The sequence below is a fragment of the Streptopelia decaocto genome, assembly GCF_964273445.1.
Source record: "Streptopelia decaocto genome assembly, chromosome: 1".
NCBI classification, from domain to species: Eukaryota; Metazoa; Chordata; class Aves; order Columbiformes; family Columbidae; genus Streptopelia; species Streptopelia decaocto.
Window position 1 is genome coordinate 94621246 of NC_138663.1, and position 24106 is coordinate 94645351.

Sequence of the window (24106 nt, forward strand, 5' to 3'; positions counted from 1 at the left end):
CAGATCACAATGTAAAGTACCACATAAATAAAACAGATGCCTGCGAAAGCCATGTTTCATTTGTTTGGTTTGGCTTTTATAATGTCCCTCAACATTATGGCCATATAGAAGTTCACTCAGAAGGTTTAATGGATGACCGACTGTATCAGTACCCAGTCTGAAGCTTCAGTATACCTCCAGATTGATTGAACTAAAATCCTGTTTCATTAAATACCACAATTTTGAGTGAAAAATCTCAGTTGTGAAGTGTTAACATTACTCAGAAGAGCAAAGTAATAACTTTCACAAAATATAAACTACATGTTCTGAGGTTGCTGCTGTTATCTTAGGTGTGCTGTAACCTTTATTTTGTAAGGAAAAATACAAAATCCATATTGCAGCACATGGCTTCTGCATTTGAGTATCATAACAGAACAGGGTCAATACCAACATGCCATTTTCACTATCCCTCTAAACCATCAGAAGAGATAAAAATCAGGATTTTGGGTGGGGGTTTTGTTGTTGTTTTTTGTTGTTGTTTATGTTTTTCCTTCCCTTCCTGAACACTAAAGCCCTTCCAAACTCTAAATACTACCAGGAAACAACAATGAAGTAAGAAATGACCATGCTCTCCACTTCACAGAGAGACTTTTCCTAACATTGTTCTTTTTCACAACTGATTTCATTCTGCAGATTCATTCCCCACATATTCCCCTCATGTATCTATAGGAAAAGTAAACAAATAGCCAAACAAGGCTCTTTAATTAACTCTTATATTTGGGGAAAAGAAAGTCTATGTTTGGTGCTACAGAAACCAAGCACTATTTGCCAGACTCAGCAGAGTCCACGGAATAACACAGAGCTACAGCATTCACCATTCCTTCCTGACTGACAAGTTCTCTAAATGTGGACACCCTTTAAAATTATTTCTGTGAGCTGAAGAGTAACATGAAAAAGACCTTCATTTCAAAATTACATGCTTATTAAACATGTCACAGGGACTACTGGGACAAAAACAGTATAGGCAGAGGCCACCTACAGTCCTCCAGCAATTACTTTACAAGGAAGTTCATAGAATCATAGAGTGTCCTCAGCTGGAAAAGACCCACAAGGATCATCGAGTCCAACTCCTGTCCCTGCAGATGACAACCCCACAGTTCACACCATGTGTCTGAGGGTGTTGTCCAGTCTCTTCTTGAACACTATCAGGCTTGGGGCTGTGACACCTCCCAGGGGAGCCTGTTCCAGTGCTCCACCACCCTCTGGGGGAAGAACCTTTTCCTCATGTTCAACATAAACCTCCCCTGGCACATCTTCCTGCTATTCCCTCAGGTTCTGTCACTGGTCACCAGAGAGAAGAGCTCAGCGCCTGCCCCTCCTCCTCCCCTTGTGAGGAAGCTGTAGCCCCATGAGGTCTCCCCTCAGTCTCCTCCAGGCTGAACAAACCAAGTGACTCTAGCCGCTCCACACACGGCTTCCCCTCCAAACCCTTCGCCATCTTCATGTCCCTCTTCTGGACACTCTCCAGTAGCTTTACATCCTTTTTATCCTGTGTCACCCAGAACTGCACACAGTGCTGCAGGTAGGAGTTTCCCTGTAAGTCTACCACTGCATACCTTCCAATCCACTTCCAATCAACCACAGTACTGCTCTTACCAGCACCCCAGACATTCTGATGCAACAGGCGACACAAGCTACCATACCAGCTTTGGATGCATAGAAAACAGAATCCTACGGAAGCACATGCAACAAGTGACATCAAGCAGTACCAGCTGTAAAGCTGGCCATCGTATACACACACACAATACTGTGTCTGTGCAGGAAAAAACAACACAGTTCCATAAAGTTATAAAATTATTTCCTACTGGTTCAGCAATACATACTGAGGGTAATCTGCAAGATACTCAACATCGTACTCAGTGATCTGGTAGGACAACCAGCTCCTTTCATAAAAAAAAAAACCAACACTACTGTAGGTCTTAAATACTTCGAAGGTTCAATTTGCTTCTACAAAAACATTCCATAGTTCCACGGGCCACACAACGTTTCATGAAACAAAACTTCACAATAGTGCTTTCTGAAGTAAGGGATTTTAAAAGTAAGTTATTTTGCTTTCCTGTCAACAAATAAAACAAAATCTAATTAAGACAATACGAGAGCTAGAAAATTAATCGACTGAATTCTGTCTTCAGCTTTTTATGAAGAAAAAGGGCTGGAAATAATTCAGTTCTTAAGTGATTAGCACCCAAAATCGCACAGTCTTTATATTCAAAAACTAGTAATATGAAGAACTGTTCAGTTACAATATACTATTTTCAAATATTTAAACACCGCATGCAAAAACATTTTTTCTTGTAGAAAATACTATTTAGCTTCACCAAGATTCAAACCACATAAAAATAACCTGCATGAAGCATAAACTTAAATTTATTGAATTTAGTTGTAATAAAACTCCTTCCTTCTCGCTTTGCCTTCACAATCTCAAATGGCTACAATTTTAGGAAGGCTTCCTATGAAAATTAAATAATGCCACTCTTACAATATTTTATAGATGATTCTTTAATATTTCAAGAATGCAGAACTAAGCTCACATGCAAAGTGTAGTAAACACTGGAACAGGTTATAGTAGTCCTATAACTCAGACATCTCAAAACTGAACCAAGGACTGTCTCGTTTTATTAAAAGTAACATTATTTTAAAGTGAGACATCTATACACTTTTTTAAATGATCTCTTATTCTGTAAGTAAATTTACAAAAACTCAGTTCATCTTTAGAAAGATTTAAATATATCCAGGAATCAACCCAGTGAAATTGATTTCAGTAAACGCTCAGGACTGAACAATGTTTATTACCGAGGAACTAAATACACTAATGAGGGAATAGCTTATTAATAGTAACGGTTCAAATTTCATCTGAGAAGGTTACAGGGAACTCTTTAAACAAAACTGTTCATATGCCACTACGCCAGCCCTTGATGCTAACCATCCCCTAAAAATGGTTTGCTTTGTCATTTATTTTATGAAGGGTGTAGATGTGTTATTTACCTAATCCATACCTGCAATATTAAGAGTTTAAGTCATACCATACAAGTTTAAACTCTCATGCAACTATTAGCAGAATAGTTAACTGACAACTACAGTCAGATATATTTCTGGTTGCACTAGAAATAGGTAAGGGTTTTACCCTCTTATATTAAAATTTTTATCACATCACACTCCACCCACAACAACTAACGTAACATCTTCACTTCTTGTAATAGTTCATCCTGCCAGAAGTTCTCTGCATTAGAAGGAAAAATACCAGTAATGCTTAACACAGATTAATCGACAGAACAGGGTTAAGAAGTGACACGTTATTTCGGTATGTCAGCAAAACTGAAGGGGAGGAAAAACAAGCAGCTGAAGACAGTAACTTCTTAAACCATCTCAGCCATAGCCTGGACACTAACCTGACAGAAGTCCAAGGCAGAAAGCCTGTCCCAAGGCATGTTTGCTCCTGATTTAGCAGCTCAAAAAAAATTAACATATTATGACAAGGTGACCTGCTTAGCAGGTGAAGGAAAGACTGTGGATGCTGTATACCTAGACTTCAGTACTTTGACACCGTACCCCGCAGCATTCTCCTGGAGAAGCTGGCAGCTCATGGCCTGGATGGGTGTACTCTGCAATGGATAAAGAACTGGCTAGAGGGCCAGGCCCAAAGAGTTGTGGTGAACGGAACCAAATCCAGTTGGCGGCCGGTCATGACTGGTGTTCCCCAGGGCTCAGTATTGGGGACAGTTCTGTTTAATCTCTTTATCAATGATCTGGATGAGGGCATTGAGTGCACCCTTTGTAAATCTGTAGATAAAACCAAGCTGGCAGGAATGCTGATCTGATGGAGGGTAGGAAGGCCACACAGAGGAATCTGGACCGGCTGCATCAATGGGCTGAGGCCAATTGTATGAGGTTTAACAAGGCCAAGTGCCAGGTCCTGCACTTGGGTCACAACAACCCCAGGTAGTGCCACACGCTCAGGGAAGAGTGGCTGGAAAGCTGTCTGGAGGAAAAGGACCTGGGGGTGTTGGTCAGCATTCAGCTGAACATGAGTTAGCAGGGTGCCCAGGTGGCCAAAAAGGCCAACAACATCCTGGCTTGTATCAAAAATAGTGTGGCCAGCAGGACTAGAGAAGTGATCATCCCCCTGTACTCAGTGCTGGTGGGGCCGCACCTCAAATCCTGTGTTCAGTTTTGTGCCTCTCTCTACAAGAAAGACATTGAGGTGCTGGAGTGAGTTGACAGGAGGGCAATGAAGCTGCTGAGGGGCCTGGAGCACAAGTTTGATGAGGAGCAGCTGAGGGAACTGGGGCTGTTCAGCCTGGAGAAAAGGAGGCTGAGGGGAGACCTTATCGCTCTCTGCAACTACCTGAAAGGAGACTGTAGCATGGAGGGGATTGGTCTCTTCTCCCAAGTAGCAAGTGATAGGACAAGATGAGATGGCCTCAAGTTGCTCAAGGAAAGTTTCAGATTGGGTATTAGGAAAAATTTCTACATGGAAAGGGCTATCAGGCATTGGAACAGGCTGCCCAGGAAAGTGGTGGAGTCACCATCCCTGGGGGTGATTAAAAGATGTATAGATGAGGTGCTTAAGGATATGGCTTGGTGACAGTATTAGGTTATGGTTGGACCTTATGATCTTAAGGGTCTCTTCCAACCAAAATTATTCCATGATTCTAAATTATTTCTTTACGCTTATTCCATTAGCTCTTGTAGGGCACAACATAAGCTTCTAATGAGTAAATTAAGGGCCTTAAAAATGCCAATATCAAACTGAAAAGTTCCAATGACTTCAGTTGCATCACAAGCTTTAGTAAAGGTAAATATAGATGTTATGGTGTGGAGAGATTTCAGACCTAAAAATGCAAAACGTATTTCAAACAGAATTTGGCAATAATCTACTGTTACAGTGAGTACACATTCCTGTCAGCTGCAGAATTAATGTGCTCTAATTTCCTAGAGATTTTCCTGTTTTGTCTCCTCTTTCCCTTTCCACTACGTAGTATTTCCACTGGACAAAGGGTAGACAGAGGATGCAGTTGGCTTGGCTTACAGGCATCTAATGGCCCTGCAAGACACCCCCACAGAACAAATGGATTCAAAAGTTAGAGTGAAAGACAAAAATGCGATCACATAATTTATTTCAGAAATAAAGCTAAAAATGTTCCCAAAGTTATTTTATACCAAGAAATAATATAATTCCTAAAAGGAGTTTAGCTTTTAGCTTCCTTCTGTCTGCTCCCCTATTCAAAAGATGTCCATCAGCAGAACTCACCTTATTAGTATTCAGCAGGGGAAATAATCAGCAGTTGCATGCACATTCAGAATGCCTCTCATTATGTGGCTGGGTACTTAATTTTCTAAGTTTTATATTGTAAGGAAAACTTATTTAAACTGATGCTCAAATACTCATGCACAGAAGAAAATAGCAAGAACTGAGCTTGCGTGTGTGGGACAAATAAACACACACGTAAACATACCACTTAAGAGCATAAACAGCAACCCAACAGATACTCGGAGCTGGACAACAGCTTTCAAGTTCGGGAGGAGGGGGAGAAAGATGTGAGTTAAAATCTGTTCCAAGTGGTAAGAAAGTCAAAGTAAAACAGGGATGAAGGAGTTCTGAGAAGTGGAATGTAAAACAGAGCAGGTCAAATTTCATCCCTTGACTGAATCATTCTTTTATCATAATTTCTGAATGTAAATTTGAAAGTATTGATCAAGAAGTTTTATTAAACTAGAAAATGTTACTATAAAGGAGGTTAAAAATGGGGTTTTTTTCAATGCCACAACTGCTTTTAATGATTTTTTTACACAGTTCAGACTTAGATATAATTGTCTAACTGACAGCCCTAACAAGGCCCTTAGATGAAAGTTCTACTTGTCTCCTCTCTCACTAAGCAAACACAGAAAGATTTGACTGTTGTTGGTAGTGACATGTATCTCAACAACTTCTCCAGGAATTCACATGGGTAATTTTAACCTGCCTCCTTAGGTATTGCTTCTAAAGCATTTCTTAGTGCAATCAGCTACATAACAGTATTTGAAAAACAAAATGCAGCACTGTCTGCAAACAAGTTCTCACTCATACATGAAGAAATCCCAGAAGTGTTGCATCATGACACTGATTTACCAGCATAATGGCTTAATTCACTGCTAATATAAAGCAGATCCAACTACACAAGAAAATAATATTCCCACTTCAACTGTTGATTGCTTATTCATTTAAGGATAGTTGCATTATTTTCTCACTTACTATTTTGACCTACAAGGGAAACAGAAGAGTAGCATTCCTACTGAAATTTCAAGTAGAAAGTAGCATTTTCTAGTCAGATAGTTGTTAAGGTGAATTTAAAGTAACTGTCTGTAGTTATACAATATTTGCTATCTTAAATACATGAAATTAGACCAAGTGTGTTTGAAACATATGCTATTTAACAGTTTTTGAAGTGAACCTTTTAAACACAGTCACTGTATCAGTTGAGCTGTTTCTATTTTTTCAAGAAATAAAATTTACCTGAAGTCAACCAAAAAAAAAAAAAAAAAAAAGGAACAGGACTCATCTCTAAGTGAAAGCTGCACTTTTGAACCAAAGTAAAAAATACTGAAATCTCTCAGATTGTATATCTACAAAGACATGGTGCGCTGAAGACATTTCTAAACACCCAATAGTGATATATATTAAATGTGAAGAGTTGGAACCCTTAACGCTGATAGAGGCACATATGGAACGCATCAGAGACTATGAAAAAACAGCAGATATACGCTTAGGATCAATAACAACAGCAAGTCCTACAGAAACCTGTGTAAGTTCCTCTGCTGTTGAATACATGCATAAATTGTGTGGAAATGAAGACAAACATTTAGGTCATTAAGTCTGTTGGTACTACATTAGAAACAATGACAGCCAACTGCAAAAATATGCAGGCAATTAAGTGAGCAAAAAAACAGTAGATGTACATTTATAAGCAAGTGAAACAAAATTCCAGTTTTCCCTGTTAAAGGGGCTCCAAACAACCTTCCGCTCAGGAATGAAATGTTGGCACTACAACAGGGTAGTTCCAAGAAGAAATTGCTCCACCGTACAACAGCAGCTGGATAAACAGGGTATCAAGACAGAATGAAAACCAGAGATCATTATGGCACTTCATGAAACCCATGAGGTACTCACAGCTGAAGTAGTACATACAGTTCCCAAGCCACCATCCTGGGCATAAAAATATAGAAAAACAATCAAATAAACAAAAAACACAGAAGGAAGAACTAAGTGTTTGGAATAGCTTCTGTATACAAATAAGTTGCATGAAATAAGGTCTTCAGCAAGGGAAAGGAACAACTGGGGGGTGATTACGATAGAATTCTTAAAACACAATAAAAACCACCCCACTGGTGCTCGGGAAGACAAGGAACATCCACTCAGTACCTCTCACAGTAGAAGAATAACATGGCATCAGATGAAACCAACAGATGTCAAAATGAAGTCAAGGACTAGGAGGAGATAACATTCATATGATAAACAGCTGAATTACAAAGCTCTTTTCTACATATAACTGTGGATGCTAAAAGTTCAGAATGTTCAAAAGGGACTAGACAATTAATAGGGAAAAAAAAAAAAAATCAAAAGTATTAAAGACATTATGCCTTGCACACATATGCTCCAGAAAAATAAAAGGGGGTAGGGAGATCCAAACACACATTCACATTACCCCATATCACCACCTCTAGCTCAAAGTCTATAGGCTACAGATAGTGTGTCATAAACACTGGACCTAATTATTCACTTGGCTACTGTTATTTATGCTGCCGCAGTCAGGACATTGGACTAGACTGTCCTTTGGTTTGACTCAATATAAGCGACCTCAAGTATATCATGACTAAGGAAAAGAAGCCAAAGAAAATGAAATACTGATCTATTTTCTGTAAGGTTTGATCAACCACTTCAAAGGGTTTCCTCTTTCCTCCCATATCCAGAGTCAAACACTTGGACTTCTCTCCCAATCATGTAAGATACTAAAAACCAAAAATTTTCAGGAAACTTCTGAAAGTAGTAAAACAAGATTTCCAGGAAGAACCAGAAGACCTGGTAAAAGAACACACAACCTGGTAGGAATAAGATAGGGGGGAGATGTTTTAAAGACGTACTCATGTCAAAAATGAGGCCTGACATCAGTTAATAGCTGAATATGAAATTGATGAACGCTGAGGTGCAAGAGAGAAGGAAAATCACCTTGAAGTCAAATAATGACTTATCCGTGTATTTATTACTATCTTACACATTTTTACAGTACCTGGCATAATAAGCCCATTCCCAAAAAAAGCTATGACCTCTTTGCTCTGTTCTGGCAGAGCAGTGATCTCAGAATAAATTAGAACTAGGAAAAGCATTTTGCTTCTCTGAACTTGTGACAGGATAACAAAATGGTGAGGGAGGAGGGCAGAGTGAAAAAGTACTGCTTCTCAACACGTTGTATGAGCAGGGGTTTTTGTATGCTCTCAAAACTTCTCAGCCCTCATGGAGGAGGGATGTCACAAGACCCACTGACCTGGATTAGCCTGTTGAAGTTCAACCCTCCACACTTCTTGGTAAAATAAGATTGTATTACAGTACTTCTGAAACATAGATACACACTGTCTAATGTCTAGATACTATTTTCATAATGTAAGGCTGTAAATCACTAAATTCAGTAGAAATAGTTCACAGTATTGACCTGAAACACACTTGAAATTCCTCTTCAGTTCTTTTTGTAAAATAACTCCAAGGTCACATCTCCAAATTAATACCTTACTTGTAAAGGCATACAAAACATAAATGAAAACAGAGTAAGTCTTTAATTCTTACTTGATCAGGAACAATATACATAAGAAACAATTCTCCTTTTGAAAAGTTCCTTCATGCTTTTGACAGGCAAATGTTCTAAGGTTCATTTTATTTTTATGGAGGATGACAGAAGACAAGCTTAAAACAGTTTTCCTCATTTTATAAAACACTTATACAGAGCATCAAAATTGAAGTGATTCTCTGTATTTTTTTCAAAATTAATTACCAAGACAAAAAACTATGATGACCCAAAAGGCAGCTGTTAGCTATATTTCTGACAAATACAAAACTAAGTCACCTACAGTCATGAACAAAATCCACCTGCTAACACTTCTATAAATAAACTGCAATTGTGTTTGTAGTGTTGTTTAAGGATTTGTATGTCACAGCTAGGTGATGCAAGCTTCAAGCACAAATGGTAACAGAGTCCAAGGAATACAAATTTATTAAATAAATTATTCATAAGTGACTTCTAGAATAAGTATCCATATGTGTGCCACACTATATATAAGCACTAAAAGTAAATACAAGAGAGTAAGTTATTTATTTTTGAAAACTCCAAACACACACACACATATCCCTTTATTTCTAAATTGTTTTTTCAATTTGTAATAAATAATTGGAGGGTGAACTTAAAGGTCAAGTCTTCTCCCAAACACCTTGGTCAGGTGGAAGAAATTCGGTAAGATACTTGGCATTTAGATTAGCATTTTATAAAACAGTTTTATTTTACTCTTCAGCAACAAACACTAAATAAAAATATAAAATAAAATTAATATGACCTTCATCTTGACATTTCTTCAACACATGCAATTCTTGCTCCCCTTTCCACTGTAGTGGCAATTCTTTTCATTCCTCCTACACTGCAAAATTCTGTCCCGCTACTAGAGTGACAGCAAGTCCATCTGTCCTGCTGTCCTTACGCAAAGGGGGCAAGCTGGCTGGCACAGAGCAGAGTACAGAAAACTGGCAGCTGACCTGTGCCCAACAGAACCAAAGAGCTTTCCTAGCACACAGGGCCACACAGATGGAGATTCCAGTGCTCAAGAGACAATACTTTTCCCATGGATCTACACGTGCTTCTGGGTGAGGGGAAAGCAAAAGGGGCACAACAGATACCTCCAAAGTTTGTACATGCCAAAATGTGAATCAGGCAGTATCATGCACCGACCAGAACCGTAAAACAAGCCACTAAAGTGAAGCTTCTTCTGATCTGCTATTTTTGGACATGGACAATTTTAGACAATGAACTGCTGCTCTGCAACAATAACAGCCATGAACTTCAACTGGCTTCGATATCAAAATGAGTATTTTGTAGAGCCACACATGAAGATGTAAACACACAAACCATTTTTCCACTGCCGTCATAGGTGAGATTACTGTCAGCAAAGGTCAGGACAGACAGTTAATCGAAGTAACCTTCTTCCCATGATTCACTCAAACTTATCCACCAGACCATGAAATCAAAAAGAAAAATCACCTACTAAACCTTTATTGCCTGTAGAAAATTCAGGCTTCAGAAACCAAGCAATTTCTTTTTAGCGTGTGCAACTGGAAAGAAATATTCTGAAGGCATTTCACTGTAATAACTGCATTTGTTCCAAGTCAGTTTACCATCCCTTCAAGCAGCACGAAAGGTGCAAATTGGCTCTTCAAGTCACAAGTCTAATTAAATCTGAAAGTAATTATAGTAAATGTATAACTTGAATCACAGCTAACCACTTATCCAACTTATTCCACTAACCTAACAGATGCATCTGTCAGCAAGTACATTTGATCCAATTCCTTCCTGATGCTACAAAAGTAGCGATCAATATAGAATACAGAATGCTTCACTGAGAATGACCAAAACAACTGTAATACCTGGTTGTTTGCCCCACACCCAACTCTCAACAATCGATTTGGCCCTGTAAGTGGGCGGTGGAGCCTCTTCTTCATCCTTCTTTTCTTTGTCGTTTTGCTCTTCTTTCTTCGATGCAGTTTGGCATTCAGTGCTATCATCTAATGAAAAAAAGGGGGGGTAAAAAAAGACCAGTTAGGCTTCTTCCTCTTTGAATTCAGTTCTATTAACAGATTAGACCTGTAAAGGTGAAATGCTTAGCCCACAAGTTTGCAGCAATATTGTCTATCATGAAGATCACAGGGTGGGGGAAGTAGTGTAGCATGTTAACACACAGATATTAGGTCTCATGTTACATTTCATAAGACAGTGACCTTAGAATCCAGAAATCACTAGTGTAACCTCCTAGGGACGATGAACATTTAACATCAATACTGTCATGTAAGACTTGCAAAGGATCACAAAGAATGGACTTTAAGTCAGATTTTGCTCCCAACTATCAGCATTTCTGCAGTATTTACTTGTTTTCATGTTCCATTTCCAACACAGAAAAAAAGATAGCAATTGCCTTAATTTCAAAATCAAGGAGAGTTATATATTGGCATTTATGCTAATTTTATGCAGCAGTACTTCAATATCTGTAATGTATCTAGCATCTTAGTAATTACCAGCAAGTAATGAAAATAATACCACCACTTTCTGCCCAAGCAACAAAACAGCATTTGCAATCCTTTTGAGATTACTTTCATATAGAACACAGAAATTAGTCACTTATCTCTGTAATCAAAGTCTGCATGAAAGTCCCAATTTTCTAAACATGGTAGAACCAGACAGCTGGAAATCTCTCCTTATTCACATTGGGGATATGGATTTCCATATTCATAACGTCAGCCAGTTCAATGTACACGATTGCCTGGCAATTAAGGGCTACATTGGCAACTGTTTTCTTCACCCTGACCTTGTCTAAAAATATCCCCAAAAATTTCTCAAGTCCAGCATTTGTAACTTGCTCATGAAGAGTTTAGTTCCAGCCATTTTCATGAGGCTCTTCAAAATGACTGTTCCTCTATTCCTGCCTGCAACTTAGTCCACAGAGACTCTACCACCAAATGGCCCAGCCACAACAAGCAAGAGAAGCATAAGAATTTTGTCTTTTTTCCTGTCTCTCCCCCTACACACCAAATTTATATACATTTTTACCAGCACATTTCAGAAGACAATAAAAAGCAAGAGGTTTAGAGCTTTAGCCAGACAGGGCACATCTGATTGCAGTCTATCACAGGCTCACCACAACCCCCCTAGAATAGAACAGAATGGTTTAGGTTGGAAAAGACCTTCAAGAACATCAAGTCCAACCATTAACCTAGAACTACCAAATCCACCTCTGAACCATGTCCCTAAGAACCTCATCTATATGCCTTTTAAACATCTCCAGGGATGGTGACTCCACCACTTCCCTGGGCAGCCTGTTCCAATGCCTGACAGGCCTTTCTTGTGAAGAAATTTTTCCTAATATCCAATCTAAACCTCCCCTGGCACAACTTGAGGCCATTTCCTCTTATCCTTTGGCTTGTTACTTGGGAGAAGAGACCAACCCCCTCCATGCTACAACCTCCTTTCAGGTAGTTGCAGAGAGTGATAAGGTCTCTCCTCAGCCTCCTTTTCTCCAGGCTGAACAGCCCCAGTTCCCTCAGCTGCTCCTCATCAGACTTGTGCTCCAGACCCCTCACCAGCCTCGCTGCCCTTCCCTGAACTCACTCCAGCACCTCAATGTCTTTCTTGTAGTGATTCAAGGTGCAACCTCACCAGTGCTGAGTACAGGGGGATGATCACTTCTCTAGTCCTGCTGGCCACATTACTGCTGATACAAGCCAGGATGCTGTTGGCCTTTTTGGCCACCTGGGCACCCTGCTGGCTCATGTTCAGCAGAATGCTGACCAACAACCCCCAGGTCCTTTTCCTCCACACAGCTTTCCAGCCACTCTTCCCCGAGCGTGTAGCACTGCCTGGGGTTGTTGTGACCCAAGTGCAGGGCCCAGCATTTGGCCTTGTTAAACCTCATACAATTGGCCTCAGCCCATTGATCTTTGTTTTGCACTTAGAGAGCAAAAGCTCTCATTACTTCAGACCATACAAAATACACCTATCACAATGTGCAAAAACATTCAACTATTTTTTCCATCTCATCTGAAAAAAAGTGAATGCCTAATTTAGGGGTTAGTGGATCTGTGACTACCTCTGTTAAAAATCTGTTATGCTGTAGACAATAACACCTCCCAAAATAAACTATTTAAGGTGCCCTAATTATACAAGTTTTAAATTAAAGCCAGCTTATAACACACACTACTGCTCAGGAGGTGGCAGATGAAGACTGAAGAACCAGAAAAATGGAGACATAACTACAGCATGCATGCTACAGCTGAGACTGTGGGCTAAGGAAGTTACAGCAAAGGTCGCTTGAGAACAGGAAAAAGCAGTTTGGATACCCCACTTTTAAATGGAAATCATAGTGAGTATAACTGTTTCTCTCAAACACAAAGGAACAGCCAATAGTCCAGCAGCCACCAGCATGATAACACGTCCAAAACGTGACTGAATTCAGCTGTTTCATTCTGAGGCACAAGCAAACAATATTAAAGGCAAAGAGTCCATTATAAAGTTAAAGCAGTGACTGATGACCCTGTTAAGCCCCAGTAGTTTAGAATATTACCATAGTAACACCATAACCTCACTGTTTCTCCACTCACCCACACATCTAGAGACACACTCCACAGGGTCTGGGATTTTAGTTAGTGGGTAGAAGGGTGCTGTGCCAAGACACTACGTTTCACAGGCAGCTCTAAGAGAACTTGATGCTTTTTCACAGAACCCTGGCAAAGGATGACAACAAAGGCTACAGACTGAGACATTTTGGCCGGCTCCTCACTGCAAAAAGAGAAGGTCCCAATCCAGTCAGGAACTTAAGTTTCATATTGTACAAAAACAACCCTAACACAAAAATCCACAAGAAGGATTTTTTTTCCATTGCCTTTGTGAACAGAAAAGGGAAGCAATGAGAGAAGTGGGAAGTAGCTGAGCTAAAAAAAAAAAAAAACCAAAAAAAAAAACAAAACAAAACAAAAAAAAAAAAAACAAAACAAAAAAAACCAAAAAAAAACAAAAAAAAAACAAAAAAAAACAACAACAAAAAAAAAAAAAAAAAAAAACAAACACATACTAAAAGCCCATGTCAAATTATTCCACCATGGCTTCTCACTTTTCACTATACTTGCAAAAAAATACTTGTACCATAAGTGACAAAGCTGATATCGTCTAGGCTGAAAGCAGCAACCCAGACATCATTATCGTAGAAGCTCAGTTATGTTTAAAAAGGGAATCCCAAAGATCTTTCAGAAAGCGGAGCATGGAGGAAGAAATCTTGAGTGAAGCCAGAACAGGTCAAAAAACAACTAAAAGGTCAGTTTTCAAAACAATGCATGCAAAAACACGGTGCAGCATGACAACCTGTTTTAACTTGATCTTTCTCAGACTTGAGTGTGAATACTGTAGTAGGGGAAAACAACCGCGTACCATTTCCCTGAAATAAATTTCTCTTAACTACTTTTTGTTTTACAGCCTTAATACTCCACACTGAGGTAGGTATGCTTATAGCCAGTCAAAACTGAGCAACTGAAGTAACCATCTTCAATGAGAAGCTAGCTCCATCTCACACAGCAATAGCCTAATCCAGTATAAACAGGATAAAAAGGAAGCAGCTGAAGGCGGAACTTACATTTCATATTCAATTAAGAAAATAACTGACACTGCATAGTCGCCTCCGGCACCTGTTACAGTATGATCTTCTACTGCTCTTAAATGCCAATGAACTGATATAGTTAGGAATCCCTCAGGAGAGAGAAAAAGCCTGCAAGTTTCCCAACAGATGTTAACGTGCACAAGACAAAAAGTTACGTGCTGTGCTTTAGGCAAGGGCTGTATTTTACAACCACTTGAAAACAGTATGTGGTAATCCCACACCCAGGAAATATTCCAGCTGCAATACAAAATAATAATTTGCTCTCTGTCAAAGAGCTTTTCTTTATATATCTATAAAAACAACTGATAGTTATTTGTTAAGGAAAGATACATCCCTAACCATTTACAGACCATGTTTACACAGCTTTGCAGGTGTAGCAGTCCAGAAGATAGAAGATTCTCATTTCCTAACCCTAATCAGAAATAAAGCATCTTTTCTCCCCGGTATGCTATTTTTTAAAATGTATTCTTTAAATTATCTGTTGAATATGCAATAAAGCATTTTACACTTATGAAGTCAAACTGTCCAACAGGGTGACTACAAACTTCCCTCTGTCCTGCAAAGAGAGTACGATAATCCACAGCTGAGTACTGAACACCTGAGCCCCTGGGTACAGCCAATATAGCTGGGTTGGGGGAAGCAGAAAAAGAGGAAAGAGGCACTTACACTTCTAACAAGTTCTTTTGTACACAAGAAAGGAGGCCCAAAGCAGGAGCCAGTCTATACACCTGTTCACTACTACAGTTTGATACATATGCAGTCTGAACAGTAGCACCCATAAACAATTCCCACATACTGTTACTCTTATCTTAAAGATTTGGTTTCTGCCCACCTCTCTGTAATCTTGTGGCATTTGTACTTTGTTATCTATGTGCAGGTCCACCACTGAGTGAAGCTTGTGGATTCAATGGTGCTAGGCTGACAAAGGTCCAACTTTCAGAAAAGGAGGAAGAGAAGAGGAAGCCCATGGTGTTTATCAAAGGCAGGACAGAAGCATCAAATTGATGATTTTATATGCTTGCCCTGGAACTTAAAACCCACAAAAAAACAAGAGACCTGCATAGTGCATAGTTGGCTCATATGTCTTAAAAATTACAGTAATTATTTTGTATCTTAAAAATTTATTAAGAAAAAAATTATTTAATACTTTTTGTTATTTTCAGTAGATAGCTTCTAGTAGCTGGAATATGTGCCAGGAGGGTGGTGGAGCACTGGAACAGGCTCCCCTGGGAGGTGTCACGGCCCCAAGCCTGGCAGTGTTCAACAAGAGACTGGACAATGCCCTCAGACACATGGTGTGAACTGTGGGGTTGTCATCTGCAGGGACAGGAGTTGGACTCGGTGATCTTTGTGGGTCCCTTCCAACTCAGGACATTCTATGTTTCTATACAAGATATTAATCTGATCCAAATTTCCTGAGGGCAGCCTGATTATCTTTTAAGTACACGCCATGTGGCAAGTGCACCTGTATTTGGACATCACTACTGTCACAGCTGTGTCCTCAGACGACACTTGGAAACATGTAAATACACTCTGCTGAACACATTTATCAAACGCGTTCTTCTGAAAGCGCCAAGGAGAAAAAACAAAGAGGTTATTCTTAACCAAATGTTCTCACTAACAGTGGAAAAAAAATACACTATTTGCATATTCTTCCTAGAGAGAAAATGAATGCTTTTTGCTATCAATAGTGTATTCTTCCAGTCTCTTGTCACCACTGATATCCTCTGAAAAAATGAAATGCCTCTTCTGAGCAGCCCAGTCAGCACCAGAGCTACAGCGCTAGTGAAGAAAAAGCAGGTGCAATGGATGAGCATAAAGCAAAAGTGCTCAAAACAGGCTAAATAAGAAGTTCTACTTACAGCAATGTCTCTTCTTTATCTCCAAATTAGTCAATATAGCAGCAGAATCTCAATACTGAGACTAAAATATATTGCTTTTAATATAAGCCTTAATATAAATCTCATTACTAGTATGTACCTTTACCTTGCCTCTTAAACTACACTTCTAGATCACTTATGCAAAAAAAAGTAACGGCCAACAGACTGAAATACTCTAGATTTTAATTTCATGGAACTCAATTTGAGCTGTGAGTTCAGAGGTGCAAACTCACCACCAATTCTTCTGGTTCCAAGACTCGCTACTGCCTAATGGAATCAAATCTACAATGTGATGAACACTGACCAAAAATAGCTTTGGTTAGCCTTTTCTTCTCAAAGCTCAAGTTTAGTAAGCAAGATGTTTATATTTTACCACTCCTGCAGGCCAGTACAATACCATTTATGAAGGCTAACTTCACTGAAAGATAATTTGTACATTAATTCCAAAAGTTAAGAGCCTGAAAAAGCTATAGTCAAACTTCTAAATTACTGTAGCTTTTCAAGAAACAGGTGTTTTAGCAGTACCTATGTAGATGAAGCTACACACTCCAGTTGTGAAAAGGAACAGATGCAATCTGTGCTATATAATACCTACCCAACAGTACAGTACAGTAAGCAACAGAAGCTAAAATAATAGTTCACTGCTACCAAAGGCAGTATTTCTGCCCTTCTCCTAGACAGAGTCTCATTTATTTGGGGGTCACATGAATTACTGGCAAAACCTACCTGACCATTTGGTGAGCCCATTTCAGACAGATTAGGAAACATAAACCTTTTCCTTCTTTGACCAAGTTAGTCTGTTCAATGAGGAGTCAAAAGAGCACCACAATCAGCAGAAGAAAAAAGGGCAAGTGCAGAATCACTCTATTTTGACAAAATCCATCACAAAACAAAATCCACAAAATCCACATCCACCACCAAAATAATCTCTGTAAAGAGATGCAGTATGCTGCTATTTGAAGGATTAGCGGTGTATGGACTACTCTCAAGTACACTAGAAGACCAAAAAAAGAGTACTACACTCTCAAATTGTGGCCAGTTTTTCAGCTGACCTTTTAGTCACTTTGTTAAGATTGTAAACAAAATTAGAAATAGCCGTATTAGCTCTACCCCATTCCTCAGTCCACTTCCCTTAAACAAAGGCTTCAACTGTAAACAGACTAAGCATACCAAACAAAAGGACACTGGCAAGCCTCTCTCGTAACGACATGCCTAGTTACGAAGTTTAATTTCAAAAGGCTAGAACAGATTTAAGCCTTCATTTGGAGGCTTAAGGTTGGAACAGATTTAAGCCTTTATTTGAAGGCTGAAGACTATCTTTCTGTACACTTTTGAGAAATCAGTTTCAATTGCACTTAATTCAAAACATGAACACCTGCAAATTGTATAGACAGGTGGCGATAAACCAAGTTTTGTGACAGTATGAAAAATCAATTCCATTTTAATCAGCAAGATTAAAAAAAAAAAAAAAATCAGTTTAATAAAAAATAACAGTAAGTTAAATATCCATACCTTTTCTTGGAGGTAGTTCACCACTTTGTGTTAATTCTGTTCCAGGATATACAATCTCCCCATCTTTCACCATTTCATTCCACAAGCCACATAGTCCATCTCGTGTAAAAGCGAGCTGTTAAAATCAATACATTATCTATAGTTACACACAACAGTTTTCTCTCAAGCCAACTCAAACTAACATTTAAAATACATCAGATTTTATATTTTGCCCCAGAAAACACATATATCACTTACTGGTATATTCAGAGTGTGACTGCGTGTGTCATAGGGATTTAAATGATCTTCAGGATCTGAATCCCTTAAAAGCTCAAAACGGTAACTTTTAAATAGGTTCAAATATAGCAAGATGCACTTTCTTTCAGTGAAAAATTATCATCAAAAGCATGTCTTGGGTCACCTCAGAACTATCCACACATTCAAGATGACATCAAACAATAATCTGGGGGGACATGGGTGGGGGTGTTCGCCTTTTTGCCTTTAGAAAGATATCTAAATAAAGTCAAGTTGCATGAAGTCACAAAACAAGAAAGCATGAAGAAAGTCACCACAGTCCCCTCTCCAAAACAGCAACTGAAGAGCTGAGCACTCAACCGGAACACACAACATCAAGGCACAGATTCATACGCTTACTTAACTAGTTTAAACTGGTCCTGTTGTGCAAAGCATCTCTGACAGCCCCCCCTCTTCCTTCCAGCTGTTACAACGCCTCCTCTCACACACAGACTAACGCACGTGTGTGATCATCTGGTGAACCAGATTATGGAGCCGATCAAGACTAAAACCAGCTGTGCCTGGCGGAAGAGTGAGGGGTCGCCTCAGTCTCAGGTCAGGTCATTTCCCAACATGCTATGTGTGCAACAGGACAAATGCTCCCGTTGGAACAAATTGGCAGATCTGTGCTAGCTGGAAGTGCTCACGAAAGCACCGCTGTAACACGAGTCGCCTAATGATTTATCAATTTGGACCTCCCTTGAAGAAATTTAACAACCATGGCTTGTCTTATACTGCCGTTGTTCTCTGCTTTGTAAAATGCTGCAAAGCAGGTGTCAACATCCCAAGCGAATTCCATAATAATCAGGCTATAATTTTCAACCATACAGCATAAGGGAGGAGGGGAGGACATGAACCTGAAAAACAGAATACCTTTAGCATATCGAAGCAGTGCAGTGGAGACATTAAAAAAATTAAAAAAAAAAAAAAAACAAAAAAAAAACCACACAAACAACTGCTGAAGGCTTATTTAGAAGCATCTTTGTGTTATGTAACTCCTATTCAAATCCAAAGTGTTTGGAGTACCACAAAGATGTCACTTACACAACTGCTATAAAATATCTACCGTTATACACGGAAGTCCACTTACACTTTATTTCAAACCATTTGCTAAAGATATTTTAATTATTAAAAATTACAGACTTCCCCACCAGCAGGGAAGTCATTTGCTGATCTAGCTAACCTCAGTTAAGGTGAAGAACTAAAGACAAGCTGCATGTTTTGACACCACTATAACACACTGAATTACCATGTAAGTTTCTGACTTCATGTTACATACTTCAGATATTCAGTCCAACACACATCGACTATTTCAATCCTTTTTCTTTCAGCATAAAGTATGAGCTGACACACTGTACATATTTGTCACTTGCTATTTCTTGACCTCAGGAGAATGAGAAGGAAAAGAATCACACAGCATGAGCTAGACATTATTCAACTTATCTGTCATTTATCAGTTGCACAGCACCAGAATTACACTGTGACCATGCTGTACTGAAAGGTAAGGACCCTGTTCTTCAGAGTACACAGCAAGTAAAGCTTTTGCAAAGATTCCACATTCTGCTAAAAGCTTTACATTCGACTTAATTTAAAAAAAAAAATCAGAACAGTCTGAAGTAAAGTAGTATCTCAACAATGGAAAAAGAAAAAATCACTACTGACTGAATTTCTTCCACCGTTCTCAGTCTATAAATATTTCAAAAATAAATGGCATTCACTTTCTCCATTAGATGTGGTCACATACTTTACTGGGGCACTTAAGAAATAGATTTTTCACTATTTTTTTTTTCTTGCAAAAATAACTAAACACAATTGTTTCACTATTTTTTGGCTTTTTTGTCACGGAAGTTTGTTGGGTTGGGGGTTTTCGTCGTTGTTTGCTTTTTGTTGTAAACATTCACCTGCTGAATGCTAGCCTAGGCCAAAATACAAGCTTGAAAAATAGTGCGACCACCCTCCACATAGGTTGCATAATAAATTATGGTTTTCACAAAGTCAATAATTTTGTCTTGACAAATTGTCTTTTCATACATTTCATTTTACATTCTCAGGTCACCTTGGTATGGAAAATCATTCTCACAACCCTAAAGGCCTACAGGCTTTGAATTCAAAGTTCTTCAGAACACGGTATTGTTTTATTTCAGAAAACTTACTATTTTAGTAAGCATTGCTGCAGAGTCAAGAATTGTTTTCTCCATTTTAACCTTTAATACTTTCACACGGCACCAAGTTCACGCAAGTCTTCGAAGCAACTAAAAAAGTAAACAAAATTTCTTCTGCCTTGGGTTTGGCGTTCAAATTCTTATCAGTCATTTTCTTGGTATGTTGCATAAAGATAGAGCAACTACCAAGATTATAGGTCAGAGAGAGTTCCCCCACTCCAAGTATCTCACGTGGAAACATGCACCATAAGCAGCCTTCAGATAAACAATTTTGCTTTTATTCAGGTTGTAGTTAACATTTTGCCAGTGGTATAAGTGGTATAAGTGTTGATTGAGGGGGAAAAAATGACATGTTTGAAAGTAAAGGAACACTGGAGGTTTTTTGTAGCACTAATCAAAGCAAGCAGCTGAAGGGATAATTAAGAAACAGTATTTACTACCAATTCATCTGTCATAACTGAGGGCAACTCAATTTCAACTGTAACAAATTCACAAATTATCTATTCAACGTTCAACAGCATATTAAAGAGTGTGAATTGCTACTGCAACAGCCAAAAGTGAAATAAAAGTCTGAGTTTTAAAATTATAAATTATTCAAGCAATTTTATTTTCATAATCCCAAAATTCTAAAACCATAACAGAAGATTCACAACTCCCTTTAAGAGAAATATTTCACTTAACCAGCAGAAACAAGGAGGAGTAGCTGGTACACTAGAAAATAGTGTTGCCATTCAGAGGGGCCTTGACGGGCTGGAGAAATGGGCTGACAGGAGCTTCATGAAGTTCACCGAGGAGAAGTGTGAAGTCCCACACCTGGGGAGCAACATTCCCAGGCACCAGTACATGCTGTGGGTCACCCAGCTAGAAAGCAGCTTTGCAGAAAAGAACCTGGGGATCCTGGTATACACCAAGTTGAACATGAGACACCAATGTGCCCTCGCCACAAAAAAAGATTAATGGGTGTCTTGGGCTGCATTAGGAGGACTGTGGCCAGCAGGTCGAGGTAGATGATCTTTCCGCTCTAATCAGCACAGGTGAAGCCACATCTGGAATACTGGGTCCAGTTCCAGGTTCCCCTGTACAAGAGACATGGACATACTGGAGAGAGTCCAACGAAGGCCCATGAAGATGATTATGGGACTGGAACATCTCTCCTATGAGGAAAGGCTGAGAGAGCTGGGACTGTTCAACCTCAAGGAGGTAAGGCTTAGGGAGAAAATCACCAATGTATATAAACATCTGAAGAGAAAGGTGTAAAGAAGACTGAGCCAAGCTTTGCTCAGTGGCAGGATCAGAGGCAGTGGGCACAAACTGAAATACAGGAGGGTCCCTCCAGCCATCATGAAACACTTTTTCTACTGTGAGAGCGACCCAGCATTGGCACAGGTTGCCCAGGGAGGCTGTGGAGTCTCCATCTTGGAAATATTCAAAAGCCATTTGGACATGAACCTCAGGAACTGGCTCTAAGGGCCCCTGCTTGAGCAGGGAGGTTGGACCAGATAACCAAACTCCAGAAGTGCCTTCCAGCCTCATCCATTTGTGATTCTGTGAAACTAGCAGCTGAAGGTAACACTACATCCACTGTATAGTAGAAAAGTCTGCATTGACTACACAATCCTGTTTTTCTTTATTTCTACAGTGTTTTAAGATTATCTTAACCAGCACATATTACTTTCTTCTTTTGTTCCCGTAGATACTTTTTGCATTCAGTCAGTCACAAGGAGTCTATCGACACACCCGAGAGTGGTGAAACAGAAGAACTAGAACTTTGTTCGGAACAAATCTGGAAAACACCTCTCTTCAGTTTCTGTTTTAAAAAAGCACGACTCTTCTTCAAAAATATGGATCTTCTTCCACCCGACTCTTTAAAGAAAATTCACAATGCAATCAATAGTGCAGGGCAAGAGAAGAAAAATACATTTGGCATCTTCATAGTTTCTGACATCCTGCAGTTCCAAGTACAAGAGTATTCACCTGTGGTTTAAGTCTAACTTAGATTTCTTATGTCTTTCTCTCTAATGATTTAGTAACTTCATTTGTGAATGTTTAAAGGGATTCCCATGGCATCTCCTTACCTCCTCTCTGGTAAGATCACAGCCACATATGCTCATCTCCAATGCACCTCACCTTCACAAACTCCAAGCCACTTCCACCTTTTGTCAGACATTCTCATCCCCAGACAACATCTTGATCTCTGCACTTGTAAGGCATGTATCTCACCAAATTCATACTTTCCACATAGACCTCAGTCTCAGCCCTGCTCACTCATCCCAAGCCAAAAAAACAAGGGCCTAAAGCAGACTTCAAAATGAACTTCTACTCTACTGTAAACTGGACAGCCCCTATACTAATCTTTTGCTAATCTTATCTCTGCAGTTAAACTGTACTTAATTAAATGTTATACTGGACAGTATAAAGTCAAAGGAATATATAGTTTAGTCGCTGGCATATGCTGCTACCATCCTCCAATAGGGCTGGCAGGGAAACTCTTGTCCATTCCCACCAACTCCAGAGAACAGGGCATTGGTATTAACATTTCCTTACATTTCAAGAAAATTAAATCTTGCAACTGCAACTGAATAAGCTTCTGGAACTTCTCAAAGCACCACTAGGATTTTGCTTTTAATAAGTTATTTTATGAATAATCAGCAGTTGTGATTTTGTTCTAAAGTCAACTGTTTAAGTCAGACAAAGCTTACACCATATGGTACACCAGATCATATTCTTGAGGTGGTTTCGTAAACTTTCCTGCAGAAGGCACAGAAGCCTCAATAAAAGCTAACTTGAGCTCAAGAAAAATGAAGCCAGGAAAAGAAAATTACACAAAAGGACAAGGGTTGATTCAGGTAGTATTCACGATTATATAACTGCACTGGAAATGCAAGAAAGAAACTTCATAATCACAAAATGTCAATATGGATTTAAAATATAAACTACTTAAATAATCTTCACCTCGTAATTGCCAGCAGGGGGGAGGGGGAGAGAATCTGTTCTTCCATTCAGTTATTTCTGCATTAGCCATTGGCTGTATTTTAAAGACTACATTAAAAAACAACTTTCTTCAGAAACAGATTTTTAAAAAATCAAAACGTTTCCAGCCCACTAATGTGAAGAAGATCACAGAACAGTAAGTCCTTTCTCAAGCCTCTCTGTTGCTTTTGCTTTTTTAAATCCATTCAATTAGTGTTTCCTTTTTCATTGTCATGGTTGTCTTGAGTATTTTGTCCCAGCTTCCTTCCTTCCCTGCTAAAGCATGCCCTGAAACCACAGCTGCTTATCACACCTACGCAAAGCACAGTGAAACATCATTAGGTCTAAACACACTCCTCTGAAGTTCTGATAGCAAAGACAGAAAGTTCAGTGGCCCCACATTACTTCAACAGATCTGGTATTAAACGAAAAGTGTTACCATAATAACACACTAACAGTCTTCCATTTGTTGCAAAACGTTTTTTAGTTAATGGACATACACAAACTATGCAATCCCCTCAGAAGATAAATTCTCTTTTGCCATTTGCAGAGCAGTAGTTCTGTTTGAGACCGAATATTTGCCTAAACATTAAATTTAACTTCTCTAACCTATAACTCCACATAATCTGTTTTAGACATCTTATGGGGAAATTGGATGTCATTGCTGACTCTTTCACAAGTTAATCATGGAATGTGATATTAATAGGCAGACTGTATTATTTAACATTGTATACTGCAAAAGTATACTAGAATAATTTAAAGTACAATTTAGAGAAGAGAAAGCTCCAAGGAGACCTTATTGTGGCCTTTCAGTACTTAAAAGGGGCCTATAAGAAAGAT

At 39.1% G+C, this 24106-nt stretch overlaps 1 protein-coding gene across 4 annotated transcripts in view; it reads right to left on the reverse strand.

The window, feature by feature from the left end:
* The window catches only part of HERC2 (HECT and RLD domain containing E3 ubiquitin protein ligase 2), a 114938-nt gene that overhangs the window by 85060 nt on the left and 5772 nt on the right, over positions 1-24106 (reverse strand). For all 4 annotated transcript variants that reach the window (XM_082053874.1, XM_082053875.1, XM_082053873.1 and 1 more), the window contains exons 3-4: positions 17862-17976; positions 10697-10834 (exon numbers count right to left, since the gene is read on the reverse strand). In XM_082053874.1, coding sequence (XP_081910000.1) covers positions 10697-10834; positions 17862-17976 — 253 coding nt within the window. The remainder of the gene's footprint in view (positions 1-10696; positions 10835-17861; positions 17977-24106) is intronic.